Source organism: Halyomorpha halys, unplaced genomic scaffold, assembly GCF_000696795.3.
Source record: "Halyomorpha halys isolate HHAL.00 unplaced genomic scaffold, Hhal_1.1 Scaffold200.1, whole genome shotgun sequence".
NCBI lineage: Eukaryota > Metazoa > Arthropoda > Insecta > Hemiptera > Pentatomidae > Halyomorpha > Halyomorpha halys.
The window spans coordinates 494,797-507,121 of record NW_027105652.1 but is presented as its reverse complement, the minus strand read 5'-3'; the positions used below and the strand labels follow the sequence as shown (position 1 = coordinate 507,121).

The 12,325-nt window shown below is 31.2% G+C and overlaps 1 protein-coding gene across 1 annotated transcript; it reads left to right on the top strand.

The window, feature by feature from the left end:
- The first annotated feature begins 1,531 nt into the window (after positions 1-1,531).
- Positions 1,532-11,825, top strand: LOC106679389 (mediator of RNA polymerase II transcription subunit 15). The gene is made up of 3 exons (XM_014418518.3): positions 1,532-1,572; positions 10,844-11,161; positions 11,336-11,825. Exons 1-3 carry the CDS (start codon positions 1,564-1,566, stop codon positions 11,690-11,692), a joined length of 684 nt encoding a protein of 227 aa, XP_014274004.1. The 5' UTR covers positions 1,532-1,563; the 3' UTR covers positions 11,693-11,825.
- The last annotated feature ends 500 nt before the right edge of the window (positions 11,826-12,325 follow it).

The following is a 12,325-nucleotide window of genomic DNA, read 5'->3' as shown; positions in this document are numbered from 1 at the left end:
AAAGCTTGGAGAGTTCATAGCAAGAATATTATAAGCCACCTGCTATTGTTTTCAATAGAGCACTTTCGAAAAATACTATAATGCTTATTTATAACTTAATATAGTTTATATTCTATAATAAAATGGGTAAATATGTTAGAATGATGGTGTGAAACAATCTAATACAATAATTTTTTTTTTTGATAGATTTATTTATTGATAGATATTACAATCTGCCACACAGTTGTGGGCAATAGGTAATAATGATGAATGATCTCATACATACTAAAATAAAAAATAAAAAAATAATAATAAAAAAAAACTCTCTTAAAATATATACAAACAAAAGAATAGACAAGATGAACATAATCAAACTATCTGTATGAAAAATAAATAAATAAAATAACATAATGATAAAATAATATATACAATAAATACAATAATTAGCTTTATAGAGGAACAAAAAAGCATTTTGCATAAAATGCTATTTTTTTTTCAAAAGTGTAGTATGTACCACTGTGCTCCAAGACATGCAATTATCATTCTTTTTTTTATTTTTTTTGCATTGTGCCAAATAATCTGTACTTATATATAATGCTGAAGAATTCGTCCAAGAGCGCCACTTATAGTAACCATCCATTGTCCAATTATTAAATTATTTTTGAGCTACAATGACTGTTTATTGAGAAAAGTTTTAGGATGTTTACTGGAACGAAGTATAAAAAATAATAGAATTTGTCTAAATTGTATAAGTATGAATATAATTTAGAAAAATAAATATTTTTAATCCGTGAATAAAATGACCATCAAACTGAAGACTCTCTGTCAACTATTTTTTTCTTTTCTTTAGTAGATAAAGAACTTTTTAATTTGATCAGATATCTTATGTACTTAGATTTGAAAGAGGCATGTACAAACCAAATTAGTTGGGCACAGCTTGAACATCTAGAATGTAATATGTCAGATTTCAAATAAAATCTAACGAAAACGACAACGATATTCTCATGGACCTCTGAGTGACCACCGACCACTCTCAGAAAAAGAAACAACTACAGTTTAACAGCCCCGAATGAATTCCAGTTCAACAACTGATTACATACTATACTTATGTGATTAGAGTATAATGGTATATAAGTTAAATTTATAACAATAAAAATTCGGAAAAATTGGATATTTAAAGCTATAATTTTTGAAAAATGGAACTTTTTTAATAATTAAAAAAACATAATAATAATATTATATATGGATTGGATTATCATAATGTAAATAAATCTGAATTATCACAGAATAAAATTTTCTAGACGAAAATGATTTGAATATCTCACTTATCAGGTTGAGCCAGTACAAATACATACGTGTTCTGGTTTCCTGGCTGGTGTTAAAATTGTACATTTCTCTAGAAAATAGTTTACTGAACTGTTAAGGAGACAAGAGACACTAGTATACCAAGTTCAGAAAGTCATTCACATCCCCGAAGACATCCTCCAAGGAGAAAAAAACGAGGGAGAGGGGCGGTTCTGGCGCTATATATACCTCCGCGACCGGCAAAGCGGTTAGTAACCAACAGGTCAACATCCAGAAAACATGTACAAGGTAAATTTACACACAACGTGTTTACTAATATTTTATAAATGTATTAAACTTACTTATAACATTAATAAGCATTTGTCTGTAATCTAAATAAGATTTAACATGGGCTGCTACGAACCACAAAGGATTATTAGAATTCATTCGCGATATTAAGCATAAAAGATTATTCACGAATTAAAAAATATAATTAATTAGGAACTGTCAAAATTTTCCTTCTTTAAAATATCGTAATATATTCTTGCATGAATCACATATTAAATTCTAAATTCTTGTTTTAAACATAAAATAAATAAGTATACCTTCAAAAACAAGCTTTATATATATTCAGAGCAGACAAATTCAATAACAAAAAAAATCTTACCTTTAACCTAATTAACATATTTTTTCATCTAACATATTAGATTATTCCTCCTCTACTACTCTTGCAGGGTGAGATGCTTTTCTATCCAGTATTCACAACCCTCAACTATATTTTTCTCTTTTTCCCATCCAGTTTTGTAAAGTATTCATGTAGCCCTTTTTCCAAGGTGCGAGGGGTCTTCCCATGAAACGCCTTCCATAATACTTAATCCCGTAAGTAATTCTGGCAAGATGATTCCAACAATCTTGAAGCTTGTTCTAACCAAGACAATTTTGAACTACCTTCCACTTGTTAGACACCCACCTCTGATTAAACGGTTATATGAACGGCATGTTATTCATTATTCCAGAATAATCTCAATTTTGGCCAACGGAAAGATATTGGAATAAACTATTTTGGAATTTCCACAGGTATAATTACTCAAGTTCATTTAGAACAACAAGGACTAAGTTCTTCGTAAATATTGAAGTATTGTTGAATCACATTTATAATTTATTTCTGGCTGATTTCCGCATGAAATTTTATTATGAATGGAAATTAGATGGGTTTCAGTAGAGTTTTTCACCCAGAAAAACAAGAACCATCTCTATATTGATCTTGCATATGTCCCTGAATCACATTCTTTGGAAAATCTAACAAAGCTAGAAACTCACTTTTGTTTCATTCTCTTTTCCTTTACCACACTACTGATTTCTTCGGTGTACTGCCTTAAACGATTTGAAGAAACCATCAAGTAGGAAAGGTTTACCTTTAAGGTTTATTGTGCCTTCTAATAATGGTGTTTTCATGTCGAAATCTACCTCTAGAAAAAGATATACTCACGGATGATGGCATTACTGCAGTTAACCATATTTAGAGCTATTGCCGTTGTGTCACTAGAATGCAAGAGGATGATGTAGATAGAGAACCTTGAAAGGTCTTTTTGCAAGGCGTCCAGTTTCTATGTTTAAATGGTGTCCACTATTTAATCCTTATAAAGATAAGGAATAAAGTTTTTTCACTTCAGTATATCAACCCAAAAGTTTTTATTTTATTTTTGAGTTGATTGGAATATGACTATGGTTTTCTTTTGATTGTAAAATTAATTCGTACTCATTGAATCCTCCTTCCTGAGTATCCAAAATTTTGAATTTATTGTCTATCTAAAAAAAAAAAACTCGACAACACAAAATATTTGGGGAATAATACATAAATAAATATTATTTATTTATTAATTGATGTATTTCAATGATAAAACGAATTTAAAAATTTAAATAAATTTTACAAATATATTATTCCTGATCTGTGCGGTACAGCCATCTTAAAAAGCAATTTCTAGATGTTGTTTATAAATGAAGGCGTCTAAATAATAAAAAAATGATCATATTTCATTCGGTCCATTGTTCAATTATCTTCATGATATTCATTAAAACACATCGTCCAATAGCCAAATCATGGGCATTGAAAAAAAAACTTTAAATAATCAATTGTTCAATTTAAAATTATTTAAATTTAACGAAAATAAATCTTTAAATTTAAAAAAGTACCATCAGAGTTGGATGTCGAATTCCTTACATACGAGAATAGCAGGAAGAAGAAGGTTTTGGACAAATTCCAAATTGCTAAATTCATTTTTTAATTTTTCACCCTGCTGCTTATGAATTAAGAGTTCAACCACCTTTTCGCTTCGTTCATTCAAATCTCCCTCCAAAATTTTATTATAGCTCTTCTCGAGTTGTAGATATCGTTTCGCTATGAAAAAGTCTGCCTGAAATATTTGACAAAAAAAAAGTAAGAAATTCGAGAGTTAAGGGTGTCATTAAAATACAAGCATTTAGAACAATTGTTCCAAAATTGCCTACAAACTACTAAGACTGAAATTAAATCAACCTTTATATTGAATTTACCTGAATCTGTAATCAGGAAAGGTAAACGATAAAACAGTTCTAACATCAAGCTCCCAAAAAAATGTATTTCTCAAAAAATATATGGACGGTAACCTCCAACGGTAACCTTAAAAAAATTTTTCATAAGATATCAGGTTTTTCTTTGAAAACTATGAACTAAATTTGATGAAAACACGATGGATTGTCGTTATTAACATGAGAATTCAAAAGATCTAATGTTGGAAGAAAAATGAATGGAGATAAAAAATATCAAAATTTTTACTAATTCTAAAGTTATTATAATAATACTTTTATTTAATATTTTTGTTATCACAATAGGAAGGTAGAGAGCTAATCTTTGTATTCATGTAGAACGTGAACGAAGTATTTTTCCCCAGAATAAAAAATGTTGTTTTACGTTTTAAACATAAAAAACCAAAACAAAACAAAAAAATATATGGCTCTGTTTACGTTTGTAGTCAAATTCTTGTTCTGTCTTTACTAGGATTGACAATGCTTTTCCTAGAAATTTCCACCTTTCACCTAAAAAAGCAATAATATTAGACCATTTAGATTTCCCGAATCTCCCAGAATTTGGCTCGTTTGGGCTGTCATATTGCCCTAACTAGATTTTATTTTTAAAAAAAAATAATAACATTAATTATTAATTCATTAGAAATAGAATAGTAAATAATAAACGAAAATAAAAACATAAAAATAAAAGTGATTTTAAACATTAATTTGCATGCTGGTTTATTATTTTCAATAAAGAACCAAAAAAAAAAAATTAATAAACTTCAAATTATAAGATTTCACATTTACATGGGAGGTAGAATTGATAAAACAAAATAATACCATTCGACCGCATTTGCTTTTTTATTGAAACCATTAGGTCGAATTCAGTATTAACAAAACTTATTATTTAATAAATCTGTCTAGATTGTCACAGGTCAGTTACATAAAAAATAAAATCGAATATATATTGGGCAGCAAGGTGACGAATGGTCAACGACCGACGACTTCGGCAAAAAAAAGAAAAAGTTATATCAAAAAAGCTCCTAGATTACTCTGTAGCTTTCAGTTACTCTTATAATTTTATTTAAAATCAAATGATATTAGAAGACCCGCTAGAATTAGTTTACAGCGCGATAACGTTGTCGGCTACTGTTGATTCCATGAACAAACTCAAGCTAATATTTATTCGTTGTCTGCTTTCGTTCGCATTCACACACCGATATTCACAGACATTCACAAGATGTTAGTTCCATGGACAAGAACGCTTTAAAAGTACCCATGACATGGAGGAAATTTGATAAATGAAACTTTCGGATAGGCTGAAACAGCAAATGCAACGTTGCCCACGAAAGTTACAGAAAATTCGCCTTGTAATGTTTTGTTACTCCCCTGCCCGAAAGTTACTTATTTTTACCGAAATAATGGATTTTAAAATTCTTGTTACTCTGAGCTTCGTATTGAAATTATCAAATATTCGCATAATTGATAACTTTGGGGTGATAATTGGATTAATTGTTCCTAATTTATACTTCTCCCTGTGTTATTAGTAATTGTTAACCCATTCTTTAAAATAAGTTATTTTTCGTCATCCCACTTTTTGAAATTAACAAAATATTGTATTAGTTGAAAATAAAATTAAATCAAAGGGATTATCATTTTATATTTATTCATCCTTACATTAGTTTTACATAGATTTTTCATATTTTGTTTCGAAAAAAAAATCTAAAAATAACATTCGATTTTATTCAATATATTGGAAATGAAGTATTCATTGTAATATAATTGAATTAAAAATAAAAATTCTTCAGTTCCCAAATTATTAATATTTTTTTAGAAGAAAATAATTAATTGATAAAATAGAAAAAAAATTATTGAGCGATAATATTTTTTCTTCAATACAATGGAGTGGAAGTTCTAATCCTAAAATCTAAGTTCTGATCTAAAAAAAATAGGAATACCTTCCTTTTGAATGCTTTCCAAGTAGTTAGTATCTTCATAAGTGTATGAAAAAAAATTAAAATGAACGATCAAGAAAGCAAAAAATTATAGATCGTTAAACAATTAAAATGAAAGATCAAGAAAGCATACAAAATTATAAAACGATAATATTTTTTCTTCAATACAATGGAGTGGAAGTTCTAATCCTACAAAAAAAATTGGAATACTTTCCTTTTGAATACACAGCAGCTGAGCCTTCCAAGTAGCGAGTTTTTTCATAAGTGTATGAAAAAAAATTAAAATGAACGATCAAGAAAGCACGCACCAACGCTCTAACGGTGTGATTGCGAATCATAATGGTTGGTCTCAAATCCCTAATAATATGCAAAATAAAACGAATTACTTTACTGATTTTTGGGAAATAAATCCTTAGCAAACGAAGAAGTATCTTTATTTAATTTAAGTGTTTTAGCGAAAAAAGGAGTGAAAGTTAAAAAAAAAATGAAATGATCTCACAACATGGAGGTAATTAGTCGCCCGCTCCATCGAGATTACTTCAGGCCTACATTATAAACTTTCCCTGAAAGCGACCTTTGCAAAGTGATCATTATAGAGGACTCCGTTCCCATTGTATGGCTAACCATTATGCTCGCATTAGTTCTCTAATTTGTAACATGTCTCCGGCTGTTACATCAATAACAATTGCTCCAACTTCCTCATATCCGCTTAGCGAGTCGGAAGGAGGTGTGTGAGTTAGCACCATGATTACCACCGATTTTTTTTTTTCAACCTTTAATAATATATAGTTGTTTTTATTATAGTGTTCTTATTTATTTGTATTTGTTTTTGCTTTTTCGACTACCTTTAGATTACAAGTCGCATTAAAAATACATTTTAGAGATCTAACTTACTTTAAGCATTTCATGTTCAAAAATAATGATTTTATATTTATTTATATATCGTGTTCTTATTGACAACACAATCCGCTATTTCTTAAATACAAGTCAAACTACCCAACCATATCAGATATCTGTTATGAGTATAAGTCACTATTACATCTCTTGCAAATAGTTAATTAAATAACTTAAATTTTGACTACCTTAATATCAAGGAGGGAGATTCGGGAATGAAAAAAAAAAACTTTAAGAAAAAAGAAAAAATTTAAGAAATAGTGACGTTAAATAATTTGCCATCTGTGCAGAGACATATCTTAAGGTGAGTAGTTTTGAGAAATAAATGACATGAGGTGAATATATGGAAATAAGGAGTGAATATGATGTCAAAATAATAATAATAAATAATAAAGGCCTAACGAACCCGAAGGTTCGATGCCGATACCACCAATCGTTCTTCACACACATCCCTCCAGTGACGCCCTTCGAAACCCAATTCTACTAAATCAGTTTTGACACAATCCTCCCGTCTACGTTTATGGTGTCAAAATACAATTATTTATCATGATTAACAATTTCAAATAAATACTCATAATAATAATAAACATGAAAAAATCAAAATAAGAACAAATAAAGAAAAAGTCATTTCAAACTTTTTTTTAATTCGATCTGACCTGTCATATTTTTTTCCCCCGTACTTTTATGCTAGTGATTTAAAAATATCAGACTCGACATGAAATAAGGTTCCATCCGTGATGCGAGTATCATTTTTTTTTTTTTAATGAAAGAAATATTTTCTACAATTTTCCATTCTTTGTTGCAAAATCGTGCCTACAGTTTTTAAATGGAATCAGAAATAAAGTCATGCAATACCGAAATCGCAAAAAGATTGTAGGATATAATATGAGAAGGAATATTTTAATTAAATAAAAATGTTATAATGACACAAATTAGCGATTGATGATCTTTTTAAGCATAATTAGTGGTCACTTGAAAATTTTAGCACATTGGTTAAAAAAATAATCACAATGATTATGCTAGTATAAATATATATATATATTGAATTAAGTCTATACATTCATTAACCACTTAGGTTAATGGCAAATTAAAACTTAATCGAAATACACCTGAGGTACTGGACAATTGACTCTCTATTGTTCATTTTCCATTATCAACAGCAAGAGGTTTACTGGCACGGGTTTCTAAAATAAGAAAGCTCTCAAAAGTCGAAAAAGAAACTGACCCTCCCTCAATTTCTCGTAGCACACAGAGCACGGAATCTGCCAACCGGACACAGACCGGAAATAGTGAAAAGGACAAAAAAAAACTGAATCAGGGTGAAAGAAAAGGAAATGCCGAGCCAATAAAAAGGAAATAATAGGAAAAGTTTCTCTCCTTCGTGAAAAGAAATAAGAAAAAAGAGCCATTGTACGAGATGATCCCCTAAACAACCTTATCCAGGGGGTTTTATTTTGTCGGACAAAGAATTAACACCCTTTTGTGAGAGGTGAAAAAGGAATGGGAGGGATATGAGGAAATAATAATTTTCATTCAGGCTCCATTACAACATAAGTCTTCTCTAGCCTGTGACTAATCTTACTCAACATCATTCCCGGCTATAATCATGGTAAACATACCAACAAATTTTGCTAATGATATTGAAGTTTATTATACTGAAAGGAATGACCTATAATGCTAATTCTCATACGGCTTAAAGAGGACGACCAAACATAAAAGGAAACATACATTAAAGTATAGAAGATCACGATTTCATAGCTTTAATTTTAATTTATTGCATCACTAAATCACTTACGAAAATAACTCGAGAATCCGATTTTTGTATTTTGAGTGTATAAAGCGAATAATCGTCATGAACCTTTATTAGATCCATCATAAGTTCTTATAAGCACTCTTGGACGTAGTGATTTCTGAGTATCTAAGTCAACCTGAAAAAGCCTATGCGGTACTTGGAGAATACCTTGTACAACTTCATTTTTTTCTTTTCTGCCGTTTGAAAAAAATAATAATTGTCACTAACTATGAAATATTTTTCGAACTTACATTGCATATCAAGGTTTTATATTCAAGCTCTTTCATTCCTTTATTGTCTGAGAAACTTCTCTGTTATCAATAGAAAACTAATGATATCATTATCGTCTATAATAATGTTGACTCTAGTCAAAATTGTGACAACAAAGAAGAAATTCTATCCGATAAATGTCAGCTATTAATAGATCCAGAAAGACCAAAAAAAAACTTAGATTTCTGACTGCATTGGATTTAGCATTATATCTCTTAATGTACTGCTAGCTTCAGTGCTTGTCTTGAAAATAAAAATTACGCTTCTCCTATGCATCTCGGAGAACAACACTAAATATTATTCAGGCAGGTTCTATTCCTTTTTAGATACATTGAGTCACTGATTTATTTATATTATTTCAGTCCCACATAATACTGCTATATACATTGATCATTCATGATGATTTCTGGAACATTACGTTGCTGTCACTTTATGAAGTCACTTTATGAAGTCACCTTACGTAAAAGTGGATGACGATGCAATATAGCTAAGTCACTAAAGATATAAAGATAAGTAAGGGCTGGGTAAAGCTCGCACCGCTATAACGATATACTTGTTGCCGAGCTACTTTCCTTTTTGGCTAGCTCACTCTCACTCGCCTTCTTCCCCCTTTCAGTGAAAGTGTACCCTTCCCGTTCTATGATTTGTTTATGTATCCGGTATTCACGAATAACCAGTCCGAGTAGTCGGTTCAGGTAATTAAAATGCGTTACCTGCTTTTATCTAAAGGAGTATGTGTACCATAGAACACCTTAAAATGTTTCAGTTGATTCATTCGAATGTAATATTATTCTATTATTACATAAAATAAATAAAAACTAAATTCTGTACCACTGCAACCCATTCAGGGTTCAGTACTTTGTAAGGAAGTACTAGGCCAACAGTTGTGCAAAGAGGTTATTTGGTTAGAATCACGCTTGACCACCAGATTTTTACCCAATCTATGAGGCTGGGTGGACCCTAGGAGGACACCAGAACCCATAGGATTGACTCACAGCTACAATGTAACAGAAAACAATTTTCTGCCTACCCAGAATCGAACCAGGCCCTTGGAGTTTGTAGCATCCTGCCTTACCTCAGTACCACTGCGCTCCCTCATAAAAATAAATAATTTTAAAAAATATACACTTAAGCAACCTAATTATTAATTATTTTTCTGGAGGGACTCTCCTTTGTTCCAAATCAAGAGTTAGAGTGGGCTGCGAATGTAGTGGGCTGCAGACCTCTATGAGTTGAGAGCCAGTGATATATACCCACACAATACATTTCCATCATTAAATCTTCTTAATGATTAACATCAACATTTTATTATATCAGATGGTATTATAAAATCAGATTTTGTTAATGCAGTTTTGTTTTTTCTTATGCTGATTTTTCTACAGTGCTAAAAATCTGCTCATTTTTTCAAGTTTATCATTTTAAACTTCTGTTTATAAAAAGGATGTGATAGTTTTTCTTTCTTGAGATCTTTCATATCTCCTAATCCATCTTCATGAGATCCAAATTTTCTTCTGCTCGAGATCCATTAATAAGTTACTATTACGAATGAAAACATACCTGATACTGTTTTCCTACATTTACATTCTTAAATCTCTAAATTTCAAATTTCAAACAGGTATTTCGGTGAGCAATTAAAGAAACAAATTCAATTAAAGAACGAATCAGTATTTAAAAAAAATTATATTAAATATTTAAAACTGTTTGTTGGTGTAACAGCTCTTATTAATTGGGCATCTCTGAACTGGAACCCTGACCAATACTGGCTTTAGACTTTCCGGTATTTGTAATGGTTATGACACTCAAGTGTTACTCTCCATGACAAGTGGGGATGTCTGAGGACATCTGAGGTTTTAGGCAATGTTCTATATATGTTGTGGATTAGAACCTATAACTATGAATCACTTTATAGTGAATCACTTAGGCTACCATTTTCTCAATTCATAAGTGAGTACATTCATACATTTACACCTTCCATGTTGAGTGACAGTTGTTAACTAGCAGCTAAATGTTATAGTTTAAAGTAACAGTCTGCTTTCATACACTAGATCTAATTAATTAATTTAGTCAATACAATAGCATTGAAAAAGTACCTATCTGATCAGAAAATATGTTTTTATTTTAGTTGGGGGTGTTATTACTCGTCTGCGGGGCCATGTGCCAGCACCAAGTGACCCAGCAAGTCCAGCCCGCCTCTGAGAGGCAGATAAGACTAGAAGATATTGAGAGGGATGGCTTGAAATCTGCAGCAGCTTCACAAACTTCAGGAAACTACCAGCAACCACAACAGCAGATTGTTTACCAACAACCTCAGGTCTCTGCCTACCAGCAACCGCAAGCATTACCAGCCTCTGCGTACCAACAGCCAGCAGCTCTTCACCATCAACTCCAACAACAACAGCAATATTATCAGCTCACACCAGCTGCCTATCATCAACCACAGGTTGGTATCTGAATTGAGATTATATGCTATTGAATATACATTTTTCAGAAAAAAAATGTTATAATCAGTTTTAAAATTTTTATAACTTTTTCATTGAACCTTTTTTTAAATGCAATGTTTAAACCACCTAAACCAATAGAGGTTAAACTATCCTGTGATCTTTAATTTTTACAGCTGAGCTACTCTTCCCAACTTCTTGGTGGCCATCAGCAACAACTGCTCCAACCCCTATTGCTTCCTCAGTCCCATCCATACAATGTGCCCATTATGCTGATTCCATACCCACTGCAACAGGAGGTTGCACTTCTGCCCAAGGTCAGGCCACTCCAATCGCAGCCACAACTTGTCACCAAGTTCAGGCCTTCACCACAGATCCAGTACACCAACCCCTACAGCAACCAAGTTTATCAGCAGAAGTTTGGAGTTGGAGTTAAGTCAACACCTGCACCTACACTGAAGGAAAACTATGATCAGCAACAACAACAGCAACAGCAACAACAACAATCAGCTTATAATTATAAGCTCCAGTAAATTTGATGCTCCTCCTAGTCTGTATCTTCTACTTTTGTAAATAGTTTTTTATTATAAACTCATTTTTCTTCTATTTTTTACGATGTAAAATATGTGATAAATAAAATAAGTCTTTCTGTTTTGTTATAAAAAATATTTTTTCCTCACCTTTAAAAACCTGTTTCCCCGTTTTCGATTCTCACAGAACATGATACTATGTGAACCATGGATTTTATACAAGGCTTTATTCTTAAAAGTGAATGAACTCAATACTTAAGATCTGTACAAGATTCTTGAATCAAAGGGAACAGCACTAGTTGTTAGTTCCCTAAATGGAACTCATTACAAGCTTAGTTGTTTACTTAGAAAGTCATTTTCCTCTTATCATAAACTTGAGGAAAGCTGACGACTACTTATATCAGGGAAGGTCAGAGAATCTATTCAAAACTTAAGTAAAAATTGAAAATTTAACTATCCAAAAATTTAATCGTACTAGAATATCACTCAGTTATTCCACATTTTTTACCACTTTTCTAGCATGGTTACAAATCATTCATTAGTAAACAACATTCTTTATTGATAACTTCAAATGTCCAGTATTTCAGCCACCATCAATATAGTGTGATATTGGTTACATAGTATATAGCATTTACA